This window comes from Cinclus cinclus, chromosome 8, assembly GCF_963662255.1.
Source record: "Cinclus cinclus chromosome 8, bCinCin1.1, whole genome shotgun sequence".
NCBI lineage: Eukaryota > Metazoa > Chordata > Aves > Passeriformes > Cinclidae > Cinclus > Cinclus cinclus.
This window is the reverse complement of record NC_085053.1, coordinates 17,673,457-17,701,406: the sequence shown is the minus strand read 5'-3', so window position 1 is coordinate 17,701,406 and position 27,950 is coordinate 17,673,457. Positions and strand designations below refer to the sequence as shown.

At 36.4% G+C, this 27,950-nt stretch overlaps 1 protein-coding gene across 9 annotated transcripts in view; it reads left to right on the top strand.

Annotated features, from left to right (window-relative positions):
* ADGRL2 (adhesion G protein-coupled receptor L2) overlaps nucleotides 1-26,488 on the top strand; it is a 124,580-nt gene extending 98,092 nt beyond the window's left edge. For 2 of the 9 annotated variants that reach the window (XM_062497806.1, XM_062497805.1), the window contains 10 exons: nucleotides 98-303; nucleotides 1,357-1,530; nucleotides 2,548-2,757; nucleotides 3,746-3,966; nucleotides 5,237-5,303; nucleotides 13,153-13,244; nucleotides 15,124-15,292; nucleotides 18,944-19,072; nucleotides 19,499-19,595; nucleotides 25,734-26,488. In XM_062497806.1, the coding sequence (XP_062353790.1) occupies nucleotides 98-303; nucleotides 1,357-1,530; nucleotides 2,548-2,757; nucleotides 3,746-3,966; nucleotides 5,237-5,303; nucleotides 13,153-13,244; nucleotides 15,124-15,292; nucleotides 18,944-19,072; nucleotides 19,499-19,595; nucleotides 25,734-26,488 (2,120 nt within the window). Of the gene's footprint in view, nucleotides 1-97; nucleotides 304-1,356; nucleotides 1,531-2,547; nucleotides 2,758-3,745; nucleotides 3,967-5,236; nucleotides 5,304-13,152; nucleotides 13,245-14,101; nucleotides 14,147-14,432; nucleotides 14,460-15,123; nucleotides 15,293-18,943; nucleotides 19,073-19,498; nucleotides 19,596-22,258; nucleotides 22,388-22,614; nucleotides 22,697-23,200; nucleotides 23,219-24,985; nucleotides 25,024-25,733 lie in introns of those variants that run through there. The other 7 variants (XM_062497802.1, XM_062497803.1, XM_062497807.1 and 4 more) reach the window with 7 other exon arrangements.
* The last annotated feature ends 1,462 nt before the right edge of the window (nucleotides 26,489-27,950 follow it).

The window sequence follows — 27,950 nt, the reverse complement described above, 5'->3', positions numbered from 1 at the left end:
GTCTCTTGATGCTTTAATGTTATTAGAGTGCAGGTCGCTCCCTTTCTGTAGACCTCTGTGGCATGACGATGGGCTTTTTTTTTTTTCCTTTTTGTAGGATTAGCCAAACTGGTTTTCATTATTTACAAAAGTTTGGGTCGTTTCCTCAGTACTGAAAATGCAACCATAAAGTTAGGCAGTGACTTGGCGGGGCAGAACAGCACAATCGCCGTCAACTCCCACGTCATCGCAGCCTCCATCAACAAGGAGTCGAGCCGGGTGTACCTGACTGATCCTGTGCATTTCACCCTGGAACACATCGATGTGAGTTGTACTAATGAATTAATGGGAAGGTCACAAAATCAGCAAGAGGGAAAAGCAACGCAGAAAAGCAACCTTTTTTTTCCATTTGAATTTTAAATGTTGGACTAGGTCAGAGACATGACTTAAGTCTACGAACATAAAGTTAAATGAGCCTGGTTCAGTGATTATTAGAACTTAAGTGTAGCCTTAATGAAAGCTAATTCAGTAATCAACGTGCAAGTGTAAATGACTAATTTGTTTCCAAATGAAAATTAACTCTTTCTTTAGTGGAAGGGTAGAAAATAACTGTTAAGATTCTTGATAGTTTGATGTAGTAAGTTTTATTGACACTTTAACTTTTTTACATTAATTTTGGACCAAATTATGGAAGGTTATGCAAATTTTTCAAATTGCATTTGTTCAGCAAAGAATAAAGTATGGTATCTTGGTTTGTTATAGTTTGAATTTATGCACATTTTCTTTGTGTTATTTTATTTGATGTTTCTTTGCTCTTAAGTTTGGCCCTTTCTCTTTCCATGTCTCACATGGGGAAAGAAAACAATCACTACTGTGATAGCGAAAATGTGGTTCAGTTGTCCTTCAGTTTGCCTGTTGTTATAAATCTGGTTTGATTGTTTTAGATAGGTATTGAGGAGTGAATTTTTTTGTGATATCTGTTCACTTGACTTTGGCCTGACCAAAGGTGAGAATCAAAGGAAAAAGATCCTATTTTCAAATTGTCAATTACAGGAAAAGATATCTTCTGATTAAATTCACAGTCCTAACTTTCCAGAAAGCAAAAATATAGTGTACCATCCATGCATAAAAATTGTAATTGTTTAAAATTGGGTCTACAGTAATTGAGACTATGCTTCAGAGTGCTTCAGACTATGAAGTCCCTTTTAAACTAGTTGTCTTCCTTGTGCAACATAGAGCATAGTTTTGCAGGTGAGAAGCTTTATTGTCCAAAACATGCAAAGTTTAATCTAAATTACTCCTTACACATATTAAACAGTTGTTATTTCCATCTTAGTGTGTAAAATCCTCATTTTATGTCATCCTTTTATCTCCTAGCCTGACAATTATTTCAATGCAAATTGTTCCTTCTGGAACTACTCAGAGAGGACCATGATGGGGTACTGGTCAACTCAAGGCTGCAAACTAGTTGACACAAATAAAACTCATACGACATGTGCTTGCAGTCACCTCACCAACTTTGCAATTCTTATGGCTCGTCGGGAAATTGTGGTAGGTAACGATGTTTCTGCCCATCAGCAGGGAACAAACTTAAAAGACTTAGCTTTAAATTTTTAGCAAGATCCAAAATTGTTGGAATTTCTTTAGTATTTATGGTTCCTACCCACTCTTTCCAAAGCAGTTTGCTTTCTTTAGCACTTTTCTTCATCCACAAAGTTGCAAGGGAAGAGAAAACAAGGAAGAACAATGGTTTTCTACAAGCCCTATTTTAAAGTTACTGACCAACCTTACAACCATTTTATAGACTCCCTCAGTACAGATGGAGAGTGTCTGTTGAGACAGCTGTGCAGGCTGTTCCCTGGAACCCCAAATGCCAGCTCTCCTTGGTAAGGAAGGTCAAGGAACTTCCATACTGATTGCTTAAATTCCTCTTCGTAGTCAGAAATTTTGTTGTCTATTTAAAGCACTTCCTGCATGTCAGAGGGCCCAGAGCATGCAATATTTGCAGAGATATGGGACTTCTTGTAAAGCCATTGTATTTGAAAAGGTCACTGCAAAGAACAGAAGCAAGGAATATCCTTTAGCTAAACATGAGATTGAAGCCAGAGTTACATGTGCAATGTATTCTGCATTTTGTCCTGATCAGTGTGTAAAACATTGCTTTCTTCTTTGCTGTAGTGTTGCAGGTCTGTGGGAAAGAACATGTGCCCTCATAGGAAGTCCCAGGGAAAGCTCTCCTCTCTCCTTTCATCAGGGCCTAGTGGTACCTTAAAAATGTTATGTTTCTCTGCTCGTATTTCCAGCCAGTCTGCATAGGAAGCCATAGGAAAATTAAAAATGCTATCTGATCTGGATAAAATAGTCACATTTTTCTCACAGACCTACTCCTCTTCTACTTACCCTGATCTTGCTCTTCTGGGAAGCTGACCTGAGACTGAGAAGTTACTAAGTACATTTTGCCCATCTCATGAAATGAACAAGTAACTTTTCTGGATACCTGTGAAAATAGGTTTTTGTTTATACTCATGAAGAATCATATTAATTTTCTCCATTCTTGGTTATTTCTAGTACAAAGATGGAGTGCACGAATTGCTCCTCACTGTCATCACCTGGGTGGGAATTGTCATCTCTCTTGTTTGCCTGGCCATCTGCATCTTCACATTCTGTTTTTTCCGTGGCCTGCAAAGTGATCGTAACACTATTCACAAGAACCTTTGTATCAACCTATTCATTGCTGAGTTCATTTTCCTAATAGGCATCGATAAGACAGAGTACAAGGTAAGTTTTCTCTCTGAGTACTGATCTTGTTCTCTGAAATGACTGTTAGAAATGGATTTGAATTAAAACATGACAACACTGACAATTTTTCAGCGCTCTAACACAGCAAGGCTGAAATAAAAACTCAGCATGAAAATAAGATAGATATATTCATGCACAGTATTTACATCCATCCAAAATACGCTTTTCCTTTTCAGTTGAGAAACACTGATTATTAATGAAGCAGGTGGTTAGACTTCTGAAAGAGGAGATGAAACTGAATGTTGACTATTAGGAACATATATATATTTATATGTATATTCAAATGTCTTACCATGTATTGACTACATTTATATATTTATGTTTATATATATATATTAGTACAAAGCCTTTTATGCATGTATACACATTTTTTATACTTAACATCCAAGCAGGTATTTTTTGGTAGTATTGTTAAAATTACTTCTGACATGATTCATTGGGCTGAAAGTAATAACCTAGCATAGTTTCATCTGGAATTTGGCCAATAGGGAGAAAATTCGGGCCTATTTCTGTTACAACAGTAGAAATCTCTATATTACAGCAGACAAAAATTGCGGGGCAGACACTTCATAATTTTAAATGTGTAGTATCACATTATGTGTAGACAACCAACTGTTCATGTCTAGGATTATCTAAACTGTAAGTCCTAAAGCCATATCAGTTCCAGAACTAAAAAGTTGCTTATAAAATCAGGGAGTCCACTCTGTAATTGATGACTGTGAGATGAGGGTGCAATTTCCCTGTCTTCATTCACACTGTTCAGCTAATTTACTTTCTGTAGCTACTGAGCACCTATTAGTGTTTACAAATGTTCAGAGTCTCTTTTGAGGTAGGGAAGATGCTCCTGAATTTGTGACAGGTTTCTAATAGAACTATCTGTTGTTCTATTGCACACTGTTCAATTGGAGAAGTAATGATTATGTGAAAGTTTTGTAGCTTACATTTCCATCTCTCTCTTTCTTTGCAGATTGCATGTCCGGTTTTTGCAGGTCTCTTACACTTTTTCTTCCTGGCAGCCTTTGCCTGGATGTGTCTAGAAGGAGTGCAGCTTTATCTAATGTTAGTAGAAGTATTTGAAAGTGAATATTCTAGGAAGAAGTACTATTATGTTGCTGGCTACCTCTTCCCTGCTACAGTAGTTGGTGTCTCAGCAGCTATTGACTATAAGAGCTACGGAACAGAGAAAGCGTAAGTAATTGCAAGTGACCTGAGTATTTTTCAAGTGAATAATTTTTTAAAGCCTATTAGCTGTCAGAGGGTCCCTGACAGACTAAAATACCATCTGAAAGCTTTACTGGTAAGAGAATGGCAATGCTGTGCACAAATTACAATCAAGTCTTTTGTAATTCTCTAGGTTCAGGGGATTTGTACTCTAGAGAGACCAATTCTAAATTATGGTCTTTCTTTTAACACAAAAGATTGACCTGAAACAAATTGAAAAAGTAAATAACTTTTTGTCCTCGGATGTATATTAAGCAAAATTTCTCAAAGTACCTGACAAGCCTAACCATCCAATTTTAAGCTAATGCTTCATTAGATCTCTTTGTTCAGCTGTCCCTCTAGCTAGCTCTCATCCTGAATTATGACAGTACAATATTACAACCTATATGTTTTATTTTGATAATATCAGGCAAGTAGAGTGGGATTAAAATTAGCCACTGCCTTTTATTTACAAAAATACAGATGTATATAGGAAGTGACAGAAGGTAGACAGAAAGCATTTCTGAGGATTTGAGTTGCTGGAGGCATGAATTTGCCTTTCAGTACTGTTTATTTTGTCCTTTGATGAAATTAGTTACAGAATGGAAAGATACTGTTGACTACAAGAAAGCTGCTTGATTTTGCTACTGATGAAAGACAAATAAGAGAATTCAGCAGGGAACTGGGCTTTATGAAAAATGAATAGCTAAGTGAAGTTGGCCCTAATAGGTTTATACATCATTTACTCTGGTATCTTATGTATTCTTTCTCTACAGTTCAACTCCCAGATGGGGCATTTTATTTATACCATATTGTTATTCAGCAAAACATGGCATCTGAACATTTTCTGTCTCAGATTCCTCAGGCGTGAGCGCTTAATATGTGATATAAAGTTAAGAGCAGACTTTGAAGATCACATGGGAAGCCTGCAAAAATTATTTACTGATCTTAGTTTCATTAGTCCATGATAGCACCTGTCAGCAAACCTTTTGACTAAAAGGAGAGCTTGTTTTGGTTTTGTTTCTCCTTAAGTTAGTTATTCCTGATGATGTAGTTTCAGGTTCAGTCATGTTATTATGCAAAGTTCATTAGCAGAGTTTCAGGTTAGGTATTGTCCATGGAATAAGTGGTACTTGTGCAATGATCATCATTGTTTACTGGCAAAGTGTTACCTTAAGAAGTATTTTTGCACTTTCCATTTATTGGACTGAGGTGCTAATGCAGCTTTTCACGTTTCATTCTCTTTCTTCCATAATAGTTGCTGGCTACATGTAGATAACTATTTTATCTGGAGTTTCATTGGACCTGTTACCTTTATTATTCTGGTAAGAACTCTGGGGTTTTTTTTCCCTTCTTTTTTAGGTTACCTCACAGCAGATTAAAAATATTTAAAATTTCGTTCAATGCCATCTTTATTCACAAGACATTCAATGAAATTGCTTTAAAAAAATATGTAATGTGACTAATGGTTATATAAATATGCAGAAATCTTTAAAGTGTGCTGACCAAATCATTAATTGTCAAATCTGTAATGGCACTTCAGCATGGCCATTTTTTCCTAATGGTTTGAATTCTGAAGGTCATATTGACATGTGTAGTCATATGAAAGATCAGTGAAGTAGTAAACACAGGGTTTTTTTAAAGGGAACCATTATTATTACTTTCAATTGAGTCACTGCTGTACTCGTTTTAGAATTTAACTGCTAATTATCCAATATAATTATCTGAAAAGGGTATTCTAATGCATTGGATAATTTAATAAATTTCATGTTGTATTACACTTGCACAGTATTTGTATGTGTGCACATTTTCCCACGTGTACTTCTGTGTGTATTTGTGCTATATGTAGTGCCTGTCAGACACAGAAGATCCTCTGTCTTAGTATAAATAATGGGCTGTTATGTAACCAGTAGAAAGCCTGAGCACATTCATTGCTGAAGCCACTGTGTGCCTGCACCCATCTGTTCACCCACTGCTGGTTCCTCAGTGTCCCCTCAACACAGAATGTTGCATTCATACATCAATTACCAGTTCTCTGAGCACTTCCAGGTAAAAAGTGTGTAGTCACATGTCAACCCAGGGGGAGAACTCCCATTTATTTCAGATTTACAGTACCAACACTACACAGTGGAGGAATTTGTGAGCACAGTGAATGCAAGATGTGCATTTTCACTCACCTTGATTTTCTCTGCTAGCTCTGTATCTTTAAAGCCTGGCTTTACTTGGGAAATATTGTAGAAGGCTGCCTATGTACATAGAGGCCGTTTCTCGTAATTGCTGGTAGTTTGGAGGGATGAATTCATTTGTTGTCATGCTTTTGAAATCTTAAATAGTAGCATGTTTTCTTGTCCTTTCACAGTAGCAGACCTGTGAAATGTTAGCAGAATTTCAGTTCACTTGAATTTCCAAATTCAGGAATTTTATTTTTCCATGTTCAGAAATATTATTTTTTCAGTGTGAAGCACATGCATCAGGCAGAATTTTGAAATTTCTTTCACTTTTGTAGATCTGTGTGCCAGACAAATTATTTCAGCACTTTTCGTGCTTATAGCACAAACTGATAATTGGATTATGGAAATTTCTACTAAAAGATTTGCCTGGCCAATATTTTGGTTTGCCTTTACTCTATTTCTGTCAAAAACCATTTGAATCCTTGAGTGGTCACTTAAGAAAAGATAGTTGTGCAATGTAGAAGTTGTTAGAGTTCATTGGCATATTTTCAAAGACGTGGGCATAGATGCCAAAATTTTTGTGTGCGTGATTTGAATTAGAAAAATCGCAGTGTCTGTAAGATTTAAGTGTAGACCATAATAATTGCATAAAGTTTATTCTAAATACATTCAAATGAAATCATGTCTCAGAATGATGGGGATTCTTTTTTAAATTAAACCTACAATTGCAATTGAAAGTCTTAGGAAGATAGTATGCTCAATATGGTAGACTATATTTCAACATGAAGTTGTTTCTTGCAGTTGTTGTAATTATTCTAGAAATTGTTCTGAGTTTCATGCTACAATAGTTAAGTCACCTCAGATCTGGTTATGTGGTGATAATTTTGGGTTTTGTTTGTGGCTCCTTCCTTATTTTATTGTTACTGGGGGTATTTTGCTAAGTCACCTATATTTCTCTCCCTTCCTTTAAAATAACATTTCACATGGGAAGCTTTGGGCTTTGCTGACGGCTTTTTCACTTCCTCATAACCAGGTCAGAGTGAGAATGGAGGTGAAGGACATTTAATCATATTGACCATGTACAGACATAGTTCACTATTATTTACTGGCCGTGACATTATTATCCTCCAGCAAATCATTTAGACTGAGACACAAAAGGCTTTTGGGAGCAGTATTCCCAACTTGAAAAATATGAAACAGCAGGTAGCAATCACAGCACAGTTCCTGGGAGTAATTCTTTTCTGGCAATTGCTTTGCCCTCTAATCGTCCCAGCTGAGAAAGCAAGGGAAACCAGAGGAAGAAGTGTGAGAAGTGTAGTAGCTGAAAAACAATATGTCATGTGCACCATAACCAAAGAGCTGTATTTGTAGTGTAGCTTACTTAGTGTCAGTAGCATGTGAGAATTTTGCCTTGGTAAGCTTTTTAACATGTTGCTCAAATCACTTCTCTGTTTCTCAGTTTAACAGTACTGGACGTAAACTCTTTTTTTTGACAGTATTGCTTTCTGTTTTAATTTTCAGGGGGTTTTTTCTCTGAATTTATAAGCATTTGTTCTTATGTCTGTGCACATTTTTGCGCAAAAATGAGAATGGGAAGTATGAGGGGGAAGTATGAAGTTCCTCAGTACATCTTCTGAGGAACTTTTTAACTTCACTGTTTCTATAGCCTGTCATGCCTTTGGGCACCAGGGGTTATTATATCTATGAGAAAAGAGCATGTAAGTAATGAGCGGTGGGAAACCATTAGTATGCCTGAAATGGTTTAATGAAAGCTTGGATCATGATACGTCAGGAGCTGTTCTTATCATTTGGACAGCTCCATCTGCATCTTTAATAATTAATTCAGTTCAGTAAGAGTTCAGTGTGCACACTCATTTAGAAGCCTTCAGAAAGCACCTCTCTCACTGCCAGTCCCAGGGAGAAATAGGCTTCTGCATGGCTAAGAGCAAAGATCTGGAGATACAAGAGCAGTTTTAGAGTTGCATTTGCCAGGTAACAAAAGCTCCGGGGAGTTCAAAAAGGGTCAGAACATGTGCAGTTCAGCTAGGTTACTTCAGAGTGGTGTTTCTGTTCCTCTGTCTTATCGTATCCATGTCAGCACTGCAGGCTGTGTGGAATGAATTTTAAGCTGCTAAACTCAAGGTGGACGTGATTCCATTGAGCAGGTTCATGGCTATAAAACAAGCAGTGCATTTCTGTAATCTGTGGTCAGAAAAGCCTGAGCGCTGTGACTGCTGTGTAGATCCATTTCATTCATGCCCAAGGAATGGGTGGTGTTGATTTAATTTAGCCAGAACTGTTGCAGTTTGCTTCTCCCAGCTTGCAGAGCCCAGGTATTAGTCTACTAGTGGTTGTGGAAGCAAAAATGACTAAGTTGCCTCGTTTCATTAGCACAGAATGTGTTAAATGTTCTCACCCAGGTTGAGGTATTGCTTACCTAAGTCAGTGGGTGTACAGATGTACGCATAACTCCACATGTGAAAATGGACTGTATTTGTAAACTTATTTTTATAAATAATGCATGTTTATCTTTCTATAGTGGACACTTGCTAAGTGATATTTATCTATTAGTTAGGGGAAATTTATCATAATTTTTGCAAAATCTAACTTTATTTTGCTATTAATTCATTGTACCTGCAGCTAATTCCAATTGATTAGTCCTCTGTTTAGGTCAGTACACCCACTTTTAAAAAAAGTTAATTTGAGTTGGACACATCCCCTCTCTCCAAATTACAAATGTTTCAGGGGCCAGAAAGACAAATTCCCTACTTACACCTTTCTTTCATGTCCAGTTCCTTCTGATTTCCAAATGAAACATGGCCATATGTGTGTTGCCTGTGAAAGAAGCATGATCTTCCAGGGCACTGCACTTGATTATAACCATAACAATTATTCATATTTTATATTTTAAAGTAGTAACTTGTTATTGTTTAATATGTATATATCGATTGTCTTTCACTTTGTTCTATCTGATTACCCTTGTCATATTAAGAGATGACAAGGAACTAGTATATTAGAAGATACTCTAGGGATTTTTTTTGACTTAACACAAAATTCTAAAAACAGGGTAGATATTAAGCTAGTTCTCTATTGGTATGCCATCTCTCCCAGTAGACTGTAAGTTTTAGAAACTAGATTAGAATCAATTATAAACATAAATCAAATACTATCGACTCAAGATTTTGCTCATTATTACCAGCTAATGTTTTAAAAGACCTAATATTATAGCTCCACCTTCTGTAGCTGTATTTTTTGTCACTATTTGGTATCATAGCAGAATCTTCAAATCCAAACCTGATGCCTGACCAGACTTTTAATTTCTTATTTTTTAGCCTTGAAAAGAGTGTTGGTCGGATTCACAGACGCACAGCATGAAAGAGATTTTAAAGACTTGATTAAGGGTATAATTTTAGGACTGTTTGAAATGTATACATTGTGCATCTGTGTGTGTGTTTGCACAATGTATTTATATTTTTTATTAGCATTGAAGTAGAGGGGTACTGTTCAGCTGCAGATTTTGGCTCATCTGGGATGGATGCAGCCCAGTTGTCAGGATGAGGTTCAGCCAGTCACTGACCATTTATGTTGCATGAAGTGATGAGAATGCCACCGTTGCCAGAGGCACATATTTTCTCTCAGAAGATGCTCTCAAAAGTCTCTCTCGCCATTCTTGTGGGTCTTTGCATGACCTCAGAGTAGTGCATGCTTGTGGTGAGCATTTTCTTAAAGAAAGGTGTCCTGCTCAGACCATCTGTCATGCTTGGAAAACATCTACAAATTCATTTGCTTAGGTCAGTAGCAGTTCAGTCCTCACAGAAAAAAAATCGGGTTGAAAGGAGCTTGAGGAGATCTCTGGTCAAGCCTTCTCAAAATAGCCTCAGCTCTGGGCCAGACCACGTTCCTCAGAGCTGAAAAAGCTTTTCTTGTACAAATGAATACAAAAGTCCTGACTGTGTTTTCTTCTCCTCCCCTACATATTTCTCACCAAGAAAAGTCATTCAGCTATGCCTTATAAAAGCAATTATTTTCCAGCAAGTTCCCTCCCCTCACTGCTTAGTGTCTTTCATGAGAAAAAAGAAATTAAAAAAAAAAAAGGCAGGATGTTCAAATGTCTTTAACTCCTGAGTTCCTCCAAAACAATCAATTTCTAGATGAAAAACAGTTAGGGAGCCAAAAGCAAATCTATAGAAAGGTTTGGTTACAGTATCTGTAAACAAGCAAAATAGGGTTTTAATACTGATACAATGTGTAACACAGATGTCAGCATGTTTGAACAAGTGGCAAACCATGGTCTTTTGACTGCTGAAACTGAAAACTATGCAATATTTGTCAGTGATGGAGAAACAAGTATCATATGCTCAGTTGTCATAGTTACTTTGTCTACAAAGTACAGTATTTTTCCATTTTTCTTGGAAGGACTTTTTCAGTTGCCGTGATAAAGCATTATTATTTCTGTGGGCTGGTTTGTGTGGGTCTGTACTTAAATAACAATTAAAATGTCACTTAAGAAACTGCTTTGTGCAGTTGTTCCCTGGTGCAGCAAGGACATATACCCAGACAGAGCTGAGTACCTACATAAAACCTGTTTAATACCATGGAGCTTGGCTCAAGCTCTGGGGTAAGGCCATGTCTGCTCATGTGTCACTGAAGGAACCTCGGTGTGTGAATACAAGTTTTTATTTACTGTGTGGCAAACCAGCACTTCAGTTGTACAAAGAATCAGAGGATAAAACCCTCTTGCTTCATAAGGCAGTCATTTATGGGCTAAGCCATATCTATGAGTTTTTGATCCAAGAATGATGATGCCAGTACAATACAGGATACTCCAGGGTAACTACTTAGACAAGGATTAGCTTCCAGCTGTGCTATAAATACTGTTCTGAACTGGATTGTGCACTCCCAGATGCACAGGTTGCAGCCAAAGTTGATGTATGTGTTGGGATTGACACAGGGCATGTGCCTTAGCTCTTCATCTGTTTGTTTTCACAAAAAGCAAATTGAGGTTGCATTTTTCAAGCAGGCTGTAGAAGTTCATTTTATGTCAGCTACCAAACCGTGCAAGAAACTTTTTCAAATAGAGAAAAATAAAATCTGTGTGGAAAGACATGGGACTGAGGGTCAGGTCAGTTCCAGAGCCCTTGTCCTGTCTGGTGCAAAGGCCAGGGGGAGAAGCAACTTGTTTTCTCATCCAATGAAGTTATGCCACACAGTGGAAACCTAGATAAGAGGAAGAGGTCACAGTGATATAATGAGGTTTTTCTCATCTGGTTAGTAATTTCCTTTAAGAACCATGAAAGATAATCACCAAGATCATGAATTATTGACACTTCTATTATATTTTGCTGGAATGGGTATATGCTTAACCTACACCATGTACATACATCACCTTAAAGGTTAAGTATTTTCAGCCAGTTCTTGAAAAACAAACAGAAATCAATCATAAAAGCTTATTTTCGTTATTTGTACCACAAACACCTTTTTCTATTAATCTCGACATACAAATGTAAAAATGTTATACTTTGCATGGTAAGATCAAAAGTTGCCAGACACTTTTCTGGTGTTGGGAACTGCATCATAGTTCATACTGTCCATCCTGATTTTGAGACAGCATCAGGAGCAATAATATGATTGCCAGTAGCAGTAGGAATTATTTCTATAATACATGTTCTTGTAACAGACTCTGATCAGAGCCTTCAAAATACTCATCTTTTCAAGATTAAGACCAGCTCTTTATTAGGATTGCAGTGACATTTCTGACCATTGAGGCACAGCTGTTGGAACGCATCTGGCATGAACTGGTATCCCTAGTGTTACAAAAATAGTGAAGATTTTGAAGCTGTCTCAAACCATATATATATATAATCTTCCATATATATATATATATATATGGAAGATTATAAGAATGGGGTTCTCTATCTAATGTATATGTTATAAGAATGTCCAAGCATATTCTTCCTTCTTCTCTTAGCTTGTCCAGCCACTTCATGTGGACCACTGTAGTAGTAGACAAGGATGTGAAAGAACATGGTTCTTACTGTTTTCAAAGGTAGAATTTTGTCTGACTTTTCTGTGTGATGTAGGCCAGCACAAACTAATTACTGAAATTAATTGGATGCCACTTCTTAGCCTGTATTCTGCAGGCATCCTTGTTGGCTTTGGCTTGCCTGCACTTTTCACAGGCTTTGAAATCGATAGGAGAAAGACACCCAGTAACTTTGATATCTGTGATTCTCTTTCACAATAAGAGAATGATAAAAAAATTCCTTCAGAATCTTCCCTGGTGTTACCTATATGAATGACACAACAAGAATAAGATTCCACAGTCCTTCAAGTGGCACACACAGTCTCGCTTCAACAGAATCCTGACTACAAAGGGAAAGAGGGCAGCAGGAGGGTGCACCACCAGCATATGTCTATGGCACTCTTAGGTTTGATGCATTTGCTACACCTTTGTGTTTCTTTTTTTCCTCTCTTTTTCTTTTTTTTTCCCAGTTACATTTAAGGTCTTTTTAAGACCTCAGTAGGATTGTGAGAACAAAAATAAATAAAAAAAAAAAAAAAAGGAGAAACCAGCAAAGGTGAAAAACATTTCAAAATCAGGATGGGGTGATGAAAAGACAGCTAGTACAGCCAAGTAAAAGGGTGACCATAGTTCTCAGAGTGAGATGGGGAACAGGGCCAGAGATGACAGGTAGAGGTGAGCAGGTGATGAGCAAAACATGCTGGAGGACAGAGCTAGGCTGACAACGGCAAGTGTTGGACGTGAGTTAAATATGGTGCTTCATGATGATTTGGAATTTGGGAAATTAAGTGAAACATGGACTTCTAATATTTTTATCCTCATTCTTTTTTGCAATCACAGTTTGCAGACCATCTGATATAGTTACTAATTTTCACTGCTTACTTGGAAATAAACTACAGGGTTTTTGTTTAGCCTGTAACATCATCATTTTTCAACCTATTACTTAAAGTAGTTTAATTTAATTCTTATCTGTTTTGACAGCTGAATCTTATCTTCCTGGTGATCACATTGTGCAAAATGGTGAAGCACTCAAACACTTTGAAACCAGACTCTAGCAGGTTGGAAAACATTAAGTAAGTGCTTTGTGTTCAAGTATGAGAACTATGATTATTTTCTGATTGCTGAACTGATTGAAAGCTACTCTCCATTAGGAGCACATGCCATTGTCTCCCAGCAACTGCAGATGTCAATTAGAAGCAAACAGAGGCAAACCTGCTTTCGTCACATTGTTGCTGTAATGTCACAAACGCCGGTCAAAATTAGATAATTTCAGCCTGGAACTAGTGCCAAGAAACTGTTTCACGGAAATGCCACAGCACTGTAGTAATTTCATTTGCATTTAAAATGCAGTTCAGAAATGATGTTCCTGTTTGCATGGCTGATATGATTATATTAAGTTTGTTTTGTCAAATGACTTTTTGATTTAGGGATTCTGAGCAGTTTCTACTCGTAATCCTGTTCTCCCAAGAGAATTGACTCTATTATTATTGTTAACGTGAAGATTATCTGCTGTTTTCTTGCTAATTTAACAAATGTTTACTTTATCATGCTGTTCTACTGTAGTATCCGTTTTTACAGAGTAATATAAGTTTTATATGACTAACAAGGCTTTGGCAGTTTTCACTTCTTCAGATAGCTTTTTACTGTATTCTGTATAGCCCTATGTTATATTCAAGGTTTTTGTTACCAACGCTGAAGGGATGGTGCAACTTTCTAACACTGAGGGTTGGATGTGAAAGGGTCTTACAGATCTGCTTTGAACGTTGGAAATGGCAGAGGGAGACTTTCAGTAAGGATAACATTGTGAACTAGATGTTCTAGATAGGTCAGTATCAGCTTCATTGCATGTTGCATGATGAGAGAGAGAGCTAATCTTTAGCATCTCTCTCTTTTCTTCCTTTTCCTCTTTCTGTCTTCTCATCCACACCAGTAATTACCGTGTTTGTGATGGCTACTATAATACGGACTTACCTGGGTAAGATAGAACCCTACATTAACAAACTTCTAGCATGATTTTTAACTTTACAAACTCGGTCATATTGTGGATTTCCCTTAATTTTAATTAACTATTTTTGAGATACCTGATTTGCTAAAGACTTTTAAAATATTATGTGCCTTTATAATTTTAAATTGCTTGCCTCTGCATTTTGAATTTCCTAATTTTGACTAATTTTTATAGACATTAAAAATGCTCTTATTAATTTCTGTTTCAATTCTGTCTAATAATTTTGTTTCTCTTTTCTGCTTATAATGCTTTCTAGCTATGAAGATAATAAGCCATTTATCAAGTAAGATCATTAGTTAGATGTGGAATTCACTGACTAAATTCCCTTTCCCTTTCATTCTGTGCTGTTTGCTACAATTGCTTTTCCTTAACCTATTCATGATGGAATCTTTTTTAGATTGTTCTGTAAAGCAATATCCATATTTTTGTCGCATTTCAGCAGGGTTTCTTCATGTGGAAGTTACATCCTCTAGCTTCAGTTTAGCTGAGTTTATCGAAGCATTAATGATTTGGGCTCTAGGCTTTTAATCTGCTGTTTAACCTTTGTGCATTTGTGTTACATTATTTGGTGTCATATGGCAGCACCACGGTTTAAAATCTATGGTGTGATTAGTGGCTAAGCCAGATTTATCAATCTCTCCTCTAAAAGCAGATAAAACAATGGAGAAGCTGGGGCTTGTGCTATACTTCTGCATTTCAGAATAGTTTTGACATCCTATGCTGTTCTTGAGAAAGACAAAGGTTATATCTACTCTTGCTGTTTTCACTGGATTCTAAGAGTACTGAATGGAATTGTTCTTTCTTTAATAGATAAAAGGTTAAACCCAAGGAATTTATACATTTCAATGTGAAAATAGTAAAAGTCAACTGCAGGAACTGAAATGTTAATATTGGATTTGGCAAACATTCTTATAAGTAATGTTACTAAAATTAATTTTCTTTTACAGATCCTGGGTCCTGGGTGCATTTGCTCTCCTGTGTCTCCTTGGCCTAACATGGTCATTTGGTCTGCTGTTTATAAATGAGGGGACCGTTGTGATGACATATCTCTTCACAGTATTTAATGCTTTCCAAGGAATGTTTATTTTCATCTTTCATTGTGCCCTTCAAAAGAAAGTAAGTTACTAAAACCACAGATGAATGTTCCCTAACTCCTTAGAAATGCCACACATAATTCTTAAGAAAATAGAGATAAAATTAACAATTTGAAGAACTGGAGCATTTTGAAGTAGTTCAAGGGGGAACCAGAATTCCAATAGAAGTTCTTGTTGTATGTGCCAGTGGGAGTCATGTAACTGCTCTCTGATCCAGATAGGTTTAGCATGGATGCAGCATTTCCAACCTGGGCTTGAAAAGTTTGAAGCTTTTGTGAAGAAAATTTAAAAGTTTTGCACTGGTAATGTGGTACATATTAGCCAAAATCTTTTATGTCCACATGAAACAAGTCCTGTCTTTGCTGCAGTGCTGCAAACAAAGGATTGGTTACAATATCAGCCCATATCAGCTGGCAATCAAGGCAGAGCACCTCTCCTGAGATCCCATTAAGCTGCCACATAAAACTGTGGGTGACAGGCAGGGATTGTGCTATGTGTGCTCATTCATTACAAAATTAAGTGGGATGTAAAAATTAATTTTATTATGAACTTTGACGCACCTAAGAAAAAAGTAGTCATTAATGTTAGACAGCTGCTAACAGAAATAGTTTTCTGAAGATGGAAAATATTCCAACATTAATACTTTTTTCCCAAGTGTTTACTTCCCTCAGAAATCCCAATAGCTTTGTGCTCTTCACTGGAGCCTCCCTCACAACTAGGATGAGCTAAATTAGTTCTGTTCCCCTTTGCTGGATGAAAGCAGGAGGGTATGGAAGGAACAGGTCTGCTGGAGGGAGAGAGAGACAAAAAGAAGGAGACAGAGAGAAAGCTTGAAGGGGAGAGAGGAGGAAGCAGGAGAGAAGGAAAGTGAGGGGTGCAGTTCTGTGGGACCCGTTTTTGGGTTCCCTGCACCCCTTCTTTTCCCCAGAGGGTGGAGATTGAAACCAAGGATGCCTTACAGGTGCTTTAATGAAGAGTGCATAAAAAAAGCTGACAGACAGCCTTTATTAGAAAGCAGGACAAATGAAAGCAATGAGAGTTGAGAGGAAGGGTTAACATCAAAAAATCCCACCCAAACAAGCTTAATATGAAATGCAGTATATCCTACATTTGGAAATATCCAATTTGCAGTATTTAGATTCTAAATATTTTTACCAATTTTAGGCTGGGGACCTAGCACTTATTAACTGCCATTATAATTAGCTCACCAGAGACATAATTAACTGATACTTATAAGATGGTTTGAGATCATTGGATAAAGTGTTGTTGTGTAAATACAAAAATCCTATGCTCATGTTCTCAACTATACCAGCTCTAACACTACCAGCATCTCTAAATTTGGTGTAAACAATGACATTCAGAGGTGTTTTAGGAAAAGATCTGGAAGACAGAATTTTACCTGGATGAACATGACACTCCACTCATTTGGAGAGAACAAATCACACTAAGAGAGAAGATTGAACCTAAGAGAAGAAAATAGGGAAGAAAATGCAAACATTCTCAATATGCAAATAATTTCTAGGTTAGGGTTTCATATAAAATTGCCCTTTTTACTACTTGTATTGGACTTGAACATAGAAACAGATTCCTTTTTTATTTCTTTTTACAGCTGTGCATTTTTTTATATAAAGTGGAGTCAGCAAAAAGCAATATTAAAAAACCAGTCAGGTGTGAAAAAACATAACCTCGAGCAATAAGATTTATACATGAAAGAATGTTAAAGCTGCCATTTAAGATTTTTAAGTGTCACTGCCTTTGACTGGATATTGTCCTATCTTCTGTCTGCATAGCTAATGTAGTCTTTTTATTCTGTTATTACCACTTGGTCACTAAATTGAACAGAGAAATAGAATTGTGGAAGTGAAAACTATTATATTTCCAGTTCTGACGAGATGATAGTGCTGTTGCTTCCATCAGTTTCCAACAAGCTATAATTTAGAAATAATGACAGTGGAATGTGCAGTCCTGACAGATAATGTACATTCACTGCAATATAGGCATTAGGCAAAACCAGCCCTGGAGGGTGGTATTTGGGTAAAAATGCAGTTTTGATTGCTGTTGTCTCTACTGTGTAGTGGTTTAGAGCATTTAATATCCATTAGTGTTCAGGAATGTATTTTCTTAGGTGTTTTACCATCTAGTGATGATGTATATAGACCTATGTTTTCCAGGGTTAAAAATTATAATTTTAAATTGTTTCATTTCTAGTTTAATTTTTAACATGTTTTTTGTGCTGATATAAATAGGGGTTGACTTAAAGTATGTACCATATCTTTTATAAAAAGCTAAATTATTGTGCCTAGCTTGAAGTTAAAGCACAAATTATTCTACTTTTCTTCATCCTTGTGATTTATATAAACATCACAGTATGTATTCTGTGTGTAAAACTCCTGTAGAAAACAGCACATTACATGTGCAAATCCACACTATTAATTTTTTGCATTTTCTCCTTTTCTTTTTTGCTCTCTCCTTTTCTCATACATGTTACTTTCTGTCTTACATGTTCATGGGTCAGGCAGAATTTCCAGATTAGCTGAAGTCCCTCTTTTCACAGAAACTCATAAGTCTCATTGATGTAGAAGACACACTTAGGTTCCCACATAACTTGGTGGAACATTTATGAATTTAGATTTACACATCTGTACAAATTCTATCCACTGTGTCCTTTCACTGATGCAGTCTTGCTGCCAAGACATGCACACGCTCTTCTGTTATCCAAAAATAGTAGTCAGTGAAGCAGTCGTGGAATGTAAGAGAATTAACTGCTCTATAAAACGATGCTGATTACTTTTATGGCAATCCTTATTGCACATAATATAACCAAAGTTTCCAGTAGGTCACTGGAAACAGAAGGTGAATAAATGCAGCCCAAATACTGGAGTCATTAATTAGTTTTGCTGCTCTGTCACAAAAGAAAAAAAATCGTAAACATAGGTATATTCAAATTTCTAGATTCAACAAATATAGGAAGTAGAATTCTAGGTTTTGGTCCTAAAAGTGGAAGGTGCTTCATTCCCAGCTTTTATGGTTCAAAAAGTGACTCTGGAACACTGACAAGTGGCTCCATCAGCATAGCTGGGGCTGTGCCTGGTGTGGGGCAGTGGTTTTAGTGAGCTCTGCTCAGTGCCAGGGCAGCTGTGGCCATCTGAAGTAACAGCTGGATGAGTTACACAGAGTAAGAAAATGCCTTTACAGGCATTGCAAGTTTTGCACTCTTTATTGGAAATCATCACATAAGGGGCAATACTGAGCAGCACTCAAGCTCTTCTTGCCTGCCAGAATGGGAAGGCAGGCTTTCTGTGCTTTCTGCACCAAAAGCTCTTACATAAACCACTATTTTCAGCCAGCATTCTATTCAGGGAAACTTAACTATATTAATCTACAATATGAAAATGAAATAAAAACAATTCTATAACTAACTCAGTAATGATTATTCAGGGACATTTCTAAGTGTGTGTATACCTTGGAAATAATTGGTTCAAAACTCCTGGGTGGCTGCTAAGACTGCCACAGAGTAGGGAAAAAAATGTGGTTCTGCTAACAGCCAGCAATTCAACAGACAAAAATTATCTATTTGCCTGAAAGGTGTGTAGTTTCAATGCAGGGTTCATGTGTTTCTGCCAGCAGATATTTAAAACTATTTCATGTGTTAAGCAATTTTTTTCCCCCGTAGGTACGTAAGGAATACGGGAAATGCTTCCGACATTCCTACTGCTGTGGGGGACTTCCAACTGAGAGTCCCCACAGTTCAGTGAAGGCTTCAACAACGAGAACTAGTGCTCGCTATTCCTCTGGCACTCAGGTAGCAGAGATTTTGACAGCATCTTTTAATTACCTTATTTATGAAAAGCCTACTGAGATGTCTTCCATTAGTCTTTCCACTAGAAAGACTAATTGTCTTCTCATTATTGTCATTTAGATGGTAAATACATACTTCTGCATAGTAGAATTTTTTTTTTAAAACATTTACTTTGGTCTAATACAAATAGCTTACTTTTTCTTGTAATTAGGGACTGGTTTGTAGGAAGGTTTATACCACCATGTTTCATTGAAATGAAGTTTAATAAATGAAAGTTAAAAAGAAAAGATGGAATTTTCACTATGTGCTGGAACAATGGTTTACTTTAGGTTAAAATAAACACAAATATTCTACATAATAGCACATGAGTAGGAAAAAAATTCTTTTTGTAACCTACTATGCTTTTGTCTTACTGCTTTGTGTTAACAGAGTCGGATAAGGAGGATGTGGAATGACACTGTGAGAAAACAATCAGAATCGTCTTTTATCTCAGGTGACATCAACAGCACTTCAACACTTAATCAAGGTCAGTCACTGGGAACATTTCAGTTTTAGAATCCATAAATTTATTACAGATTTTATATAATTTAACACAGAAGAATTGAATGTTTTAAAAAAAATCTGGAACAAGTGTTCTCTAAAAGCAGAGTTTTAAAGTTATCCACCAGCACTTTGGAAAACTATGTTCCTTTAACTGTCCCTTGCTATAGAAGTTGAATTCTTCAATTCATGGGAATGTATTTAAATTAGTTTCATTAATAATTTAGCTTAAAAGCAAGATCATAATTTTAAATCTCTCCTAACCTTTATAGGTTATATCTGAAATAGAAATATGAGTGCCATAACATTTTAATGCATATTTGACTGATTTTTAGGTGCAGAAATTTTCCCAGTGAAATCTAATTGATATCATTTCTATGCAAAAGATGTCTGTAAAGCATTTATCTTTTCTATTTCAAAGAGCATCATATCACGTAACATGGGATAGAATCCCTATTTTCAGGCACAGAGAAACCTCTCAAAACTTCTCAGCTCAGACAGACTTTGAAATCTGTAACCTCATTCTCATGTCCAGACAGAAGACAAGGGTATTAACCAAGGCAGATTTTCTCCCCCCTCCCTTGTGTTTTGAAGGCAGTTTGAGCCAGCAGTGGAGAGAGGACTGCTCTGTGCAAGCCTGGTTTGCAGCCTGTTCTTCCACCTAATCCTTAAGGGAAGAGCAGGTAGCTCTGGTCTCACTGCAGCTTGTTCCTGCTCCACTCACAAAGTTTCAAACAGAAAATTCAAATTCAGGATTTGATAGCAGGGATGTGTGTTTACATTCATTTTGGAAGTAAAAACAGTGCTGTTTGCAAAGCAAAAGGTATCAGAAAGCATGATTCTATTTTTGCTATTTGGTCTGTAGATAGTGGGTAAGACCTGTGTGTCTCACTGCTCCTCCCACCCCCCTTATGAATCTTGCACTTTCTTCTGGCAAAAATCTAAATTAAGTAACTTCTCCTAGGTAGAAAATATATTTTTTTCAGGTCCCCTTCAGTGCTTACTAAAACTCAAAAAATAAAAGCCACATAGAATTTGGTATTTACCCTAATTTGCTGTCTCTGACTCCTGATGTTTGCTCTAACTGGGCTGCACTGTTAGTTAATTCAGTGTTGAGCAGAGGTCTCAGCAGCTTCTCCCTGTTTCAAGTTCCAGACTCAAGTCACTGGAGATGTTCTGCCACAATTAGAAAAATCCTTATCAGTTCTATTCACTTACAATATTGTCACTATCTCAGTGATACATATAAGGGTAGCTTAATAATTAATGACAAGTATCATTTTTCCTTTTAAAAAAAATCAAGCTTTTAATTAAGCTTTTTTTTTCGTGGCAAAGAAATTCGGATTGAAAAAAATCATAACTATAAATTACATGTAATTATTCTAACCAAGATGAAATATAGTACACAAAATAGAAAAAAAAAACACAAGCAAAATATATTTCAGTTATTCTTTCTACTAAGAAATACTTTACAATGGAAAAGAGCTATGATAATTTTTTTAGTTGATCACTAATACAAACTTTCAAATAAGATTAGCATAGTCAGACAATAATTCTCTGAGTGTTAGAAATTTCTGCTCATTTCTGCTACTAAGTAGCTCTGGGAGTACAAAAGCATTAATATTTCGACTATATATCATTCCTTGCCAAATAAAAATATTTATACTATAAAAATATGCCTGTCTCTTTAGTTGTCCTTGGGTCTGTAGTACACTGATGTACTGCTTAACGAAGTAATAAAAAAGAAACTTGAATTTTATCTTATTGAAATGTTTAAATTATTTTTTAAATCACAGAATTTTTCTTGTAGTAGATAGAAATCAGAGATTGAGTTTTTAATAATTTCTCAGAATATGCTGGGTTTTTTTCTGATTATTCTGTGTTTAAATGATGGTGTGTTAACATGTAAATTTGAGTTTACGAGAGTTTAAAAGAGTCTGTTCATGTAGTATTTTTCATTGTCTTACGTTGTTTGTCAGCTGATAGCTTAAAGAAATTTGTCATTTGAGGAATTCTTTCTTAAAACCCGGCAGATATGTTTGCAGCATGAATGTCCCAGGAGAAAATGTGAATGGTCTGATTTCTTAGAGCAAATATTTTGCTTTCCCCTCAGCATGCATACTTTTGAATATACTAAGATATGCTTCTTGCAATTTGCCATCCACTGTCTGTTTGAAAACAGCAAATCCCTTCCACTATCTGTGTGGTTTTAATAAAGTGAGTAACAGCTCTGATCCTGTCATAAGAGGTTTTTCAATACCTTTCAGTTTGAGAAATTCAGCTCTCTCAGTTCTGGACAGAAGTGTTCCCTATGATTGTCTTTAAAGTTCTAATAGCTTTATGTAGTACCTTGATCTCTAAACATTTAGTTGCTACTCTTGTGTAACAGTGATTTTGTATACGTTAGTAAATATCACTTTCACTAGATATTTGCTTTGGGGATTTGGACAGCACCTGTGAATTACTGGAATTTAACTGTATTTTCCTGCTCTCATTTCCAATGCATAGCTCAAATACATCCAGAAGTTTTTGGCTGAATTACATTCTAGAAATCCTATGTGATTCATGATGAATAAAAATTATTCCTTATTGAAACTGTCAGGCTAAAATTAAGGAACTGACATTTTTTTTCTGTTTCTTTTGCTTTAGGAATGACTGGCAATTACCTACTAACAAACCCTCTTCTTCGACCACACGGCACTAACAACCCCTATAACACATTGCTCGCAGAAACAGTTGTATGTAATGCCCCTTCAGCTCCTGTGTTTAACTCACCAGGTGTGCTTATACTTCCTGAATAAACTGCTTTTCTTGGCTTGCTCCAAACTGCCTCTTTTCCCTAGATAGAAACTCAAGTTGCAATACCCCAGCCATACAGTCTGAATTTCTGAAATAAATTCAAGAAATACAATGTTGCCAATGTCAGCTTGTAAAACTGCACTATATTATAGTAATGCCTTTGCCCTAACAGTATTTACCAATAATTATCCATGTTTTTAACACAGGTGGCATAAATCTTAATATACTATTAAAGGACTGACACCACATGGTCCGAGAGCCCATCTTCAAGATATATATCACTTAGAGGTATCATGTCTATGCAATATAAGGTTGACTCTAAAGCTTGCTGAGAAAACCCTGCTTATGGAATGGATGAGATACTAAAGCAGTGCAAGGCATCTTGACACCTTTGGATACCCCGGTGCAGAAAATTGTATCCAGCGTCAAACAGATCTAAACTATAGTATAGTGCAGCTTTATGGGAGAGCATTTTCCCGTAGGAAAATCTTGCAATTAACAGTTAGAACAGTTTAGTTCTGCAGGAATAAACGGTGTCATCATTTACCTAACATTTTGTTGTTGCATTATCTACTTGCTTTTTTTAACAATGTTGCAGTTCATCAGAAAAATATCTTGCAGATACTGTTTGATGAGTCCTAAGATCACTTTAGTGTAAATAGAATGATAAATATTTGAAAAAGAGCTCATAAAACCTTGTTTCCAGTTTTTATTTCAAGTCTCCTTTTTAACTGAACTGTAGTTTCTATTTTCATTCTCTTGTTTTCTTACTTTCCTTATGCTTTCCTCTAGCAACCTACAGAGAGACAAGTATGGGAGTAAAACTTAACTTTGCCTATCAAATGTAAATTTTTTCAGCATGATTTTTAATGGGCACAATTAAAACATAACTAGCGGTCATGAAGTAGACTCAGCAGGCAAGTGGTTCACAATTTGCAAATAAAATGTTTCCACATTCAAAAAGTACTTGCATACTGCTTTTTGGGAAACACCATGAGGTCTGTAGCAAACCCTATTGGTAACACAAGTTATGCAATGCTGAAATAATTTGCTTTTTAAAACCAAGGCAGTGTCATGCCGAAATGCTTAACAATTTACTTATATTTTACATTCCTACAGTAATCTTGCTACAGGCTATGAAAGATTTCAAATTAATTACCTGATCATGGGCAACAAAATTTGCCTCATCAAACCAATTTGAATATATTCTAGCATGCTTAACTCTGCAGTATATCATAGAAAACTCATTTTGGATTATCAGATGTATTTTGATATCTCTTTAGCAGAGGAAAAGAAAATTAAAATTACAGCATTAAATCACTTTCATGAGGGAAATGAATCCAGCATGTGGTCCATGTGTTGTCTACTTTTATAAATGCCATATGTTCTGCACAGCTAAATCCATTGCAAGAAAAATCTTGGAACATACACGAAATTGCAAAACTACGTAGTTGTTTAATCAAAGCTTAAAGAGACCTTTCAAACAACCCTCATTACTGTTAAAATCGCAGTACACATGGAGAAGAGTTAACAATAACAGAAATGTAAAATGACTTGCAAATTGCTCAGGATTTATTTGAAAATTATTATTCTTTTTTTTAAAGTTGAAGACAAAAATCTTTTCATGAGAAAATGAAATTTCTTTTTAATTGAAAGCAATATTTCCAGAGAATATTGAATTTTCTAGGATAAGCTGCAGCTTTAATTATGGAAAAAAAAAATCCACAGAATGAGAAAATGTAAAATCTTTTCCAAAAAACTTTTCCCTTATACTCCTCCAAGCCTTGCATATTATGCAGCAGCCTCACAGTGGTCAGTCTCATTTCAGTAAAGTCACTTCATTCTTTCTTTACTTCCAGACATATCTGTAGATAAAGTGCTTTTCTAGGAATGCTCTAACCATCTGATTTCCATGGTTCAGACTGTTTGATTTCTTGCAAAGTTTTCTTTTTCTTTTTTTATTTTTTCCTTTGCTTGGGAAGCACTGTGCTGTCATAGTTTACATGTCTTTGTGTCTATAGGAAAACCTTTTCTTTATCAAGTTATCGGAAAAAAAAAAAGCCAAAACCCAAAGCATAAAGACTTTAATCATCATAAGACTTCATTTTCCCCCCTCTTAAACTCCTTTTCATGTTTTCAGCAGACTTACCCAATCTGTCATTCCTTCAACAGCTATGAGATATCAGCCATGGCTGATTTCCTCTTCCCATTCCACAACTAATATTTATTCTTTGGTTTAATTTCTGTGACCCATACTTACAGAAATTCCTAACATTTCTGCATTTGACTTCCATGCCCATGGTAACTGTGGGCCTAACTCTTAATTAACTATTCTGGTTCATTCAGTGCTGTCACTGTGACTGATGCAGACTGCAGGCAAACTTTGACCTTTAGGAGCCTGGGGCCTTTGTTGGCAGACAGAATATTAGTGCAAAAAATTACATTAAGTGGGAAAAGAAAAGCTGTTATTGCTTAGTAATCTAATTTGCTGAACCCTTGCTCTGACTAAGTTGCTGAGAAGCTCAGTAATTCTTCATCATGTTACAATAAATCATTTTACTTTCTTTTATATATCAGCTACTCTTAGGCCAGATAGCCTGAGCAGACAGACATGATGTGAGTTGTCCAAAGTGAGTCATTCCACCTGCTGTCTATCGTGTTGTTGGATGGTGCTTGTGGGCCCTGGTCCCTGTAGTGTGAAAGATGGCTGTCCTTGTTTAACATAAATTCTTTGTATTTATCCATTTTTCTCATTCTTTTCTTTACTTCATCTCCAAGAAAAAAAAAAAAAAACACAGGAAAAAAAATGTTAGAAATGTTGTTAAAGTAGTTGCTTGCCAGTTACGTGGGTTTATGTTGTACATTTACCTTCAGTTATGTCTGTGACCTAATTCCTTTTTAATTTAGTGTCGTTTAGGACAAATTCTGTTAATTTTCTTTTTCTAAATCATGGTGATGTACTTCAAAACATAGATGTTTCCAAATGAATTGCTTTGCATTACATATGCAAGGGCATGGAGTGAACAGTTCCTCGTGGAAAAGTCACAGAATTGACAGTAAATTAAGAAATTCAAATGCCACTATTCCTCACAGGAAACACACGTTACTATTTTTAGAATGCATCTTTCCCATAAGGTGTGCAACTGTTTACATTTGGGAATGTTCAATAACCTAACTTTTCTCAAGTTTTACTTCCAAGTACAACTTTGTCCTGAACTACATTAAAGAACTTTGTTAAAAAGAACAAAAAAAAAAAAAAAAAAAAAGAAAAAAAAGTGATATAAACTTGTCAGGCAATAACCAAAGGTGTCCTTTTCCATTTCAGGACATTCACTGAACAATGCCAGGGATACAAGTGCCATGGATACTCTACCGCTAAATGGTAATTTCAACAACAGCTACTCATTGCGCAATGGAGACTATAACGACAGCGTGCAAGTTGTAGACTGTGGACTAAGCCTGAATGATACAGCTTTTGAGAAAATGATCATTTCAGAGTTAGTGCACAACAACCTGCGGGGCAGCAGCAAGAACCACAACCTGGAGCGGGCGCTGCCGGCCAAGGCTGTGATCGGCGGGAGCAGTAGCGAAGATGACGCCATCGTGGCGGACGCCTCCTCTTTGATGCACAGTGACACCCCCGGGCTGGAGCTCCACCACAAAGAGCTGGAGGCCCCACTCATCCCTCAGCGGACTCACTCCCTTCTGTACCAGCCCCAGAAGAAAGTGAAGCCCGAGGGAACTGACAGCTACGTCTCACAGCTGACAGCCGAGGCTGACGACCACCTCCAGTCCCCCAACAGAGACTCTCTTTACACGAGCATGCCCAACCTCAGAGACTCTCCCTACCCAGAGAGCAGCCCCGACGTTGAAGAAGACCTCTCTCCTTCCAGGAGGAGTGAAAATGAGGACATTTACTACAAGAGCATGCCAAACCTAGGAGCTGGCCATCAGCTTCAGATGTACTATCAAATCAGCAGGGGTAATAGTGACGGCTATATCATTCCCATTAACAAGGAAGGATGTATTCCGGAAGGAGATGTTAGAGAAGGACAAATGCAACTAGTGACAAGCCTTTAATAGTGTAGCAAAGAAATATTAAAGGCCACGTTCAAGTATTAAAAAGACTTAATTGGTCCCATGCAGGCTCCCTCCCATCTGCTCGAAGAGACAATTCTGTTGACCCTGTGGTTCTCCAGTAACAGGGATGACTGGACCTCGCAGTTCTGTGAATTTTTATAAAACAAAAACTTTGTATATACACAGAGTATACTAAAATGAATTATTTGTTACAAAGAAAAGAAATACCAACAAGGTATTTAAGATATCTTCTGCTGCTGAATTTAACAAAATTGTGAAAAAAAAAGGAGAAATAAACGCTTTCCAGCCATTTTACTGCAGCAGTTTGTGAACTAAATTTGTAAATATGGCTGCACCATCTTTTTTTTCTTAGGCCTACATTGTATTATATACAAGGCGTAGGCATTAAAATCCTGTGGGACAAATTTACTGTACCTTACTATTCCTGACAAGACTTGCAAAAGCAGGAGAGATATTCTGCATCAGTTTGCAGTTCACTGCAAATCTTTTCCATTAGGGCAAAGATGGAATACATGTCTAACCACTAGCAATCAAGCCACAGGCCTTATTTCATATATTTCCTCAACTGTACAATGAACCGTTCTCATGAAAAAATGGCTAAAGAAATTATATTTTGTTCTATTGCTAGGGTAAAATAAATACATTTGTGTCCAACTGAAATATAATTGTCATTAAAAATAATTTTAAAGAGTTTGAAGAAAATATTGTGAAAAGCTCTTGGTTGCACATATGTTATAAGCTGTTTTTCTTACACTGTTCATAGTACGATAGTTTGTTTAAAATGCAAGTTCTACCTGTTTTCACTTATTTTTTCACTGTAAACAGTGTTCTGCTTTGACAAGTTAGTTTTTATTCTTAAGTTTTGAATTTTTATTGCCAAAAAAACACCATAATTTGGGGAGAAAGTTGTTTTAGAAGCCAATTATGCCAAGCCTTGCACAAATTTGGTGTAGCTAACAAAGATTGTAACTCAATTCCCTGTTCATTCTTTAATCAGGGTTGGGTGGTAAGGGGTAAAGGGGACACTGGACACTTCTCACAAGCTTTCTCGTGAATAAAAGGTGCCTGTCCTTCAAAAAAAAAATAAATAAAACATAACTATAACTCTTCCATATTCCTTCTGCCTATATTTAGTAATTAATTTATTTTATGAAAAAAATCAAATGAAATGTAAATTGTTTCAACAAAATTCTGCTTTTTTTCATCCCTTTGTGTAAACCTGTTAATAATGAGCCCATCACTAATATCCAGTGTAAAGTTTAACACCTGTTTGACAGTAAATAAATGTGAATTTTTTTTCCAAATAGGTAAAATGTGCATTATTATGTACGAAGCATAATTGGCATCAGTAATCCTTCGACCTAGATACATCCTGCCTAGAGTGGCATCTTTCCATTTCATGATTTAAATGTCGAGAATTCAGCAGAAACTGTCTATAGCT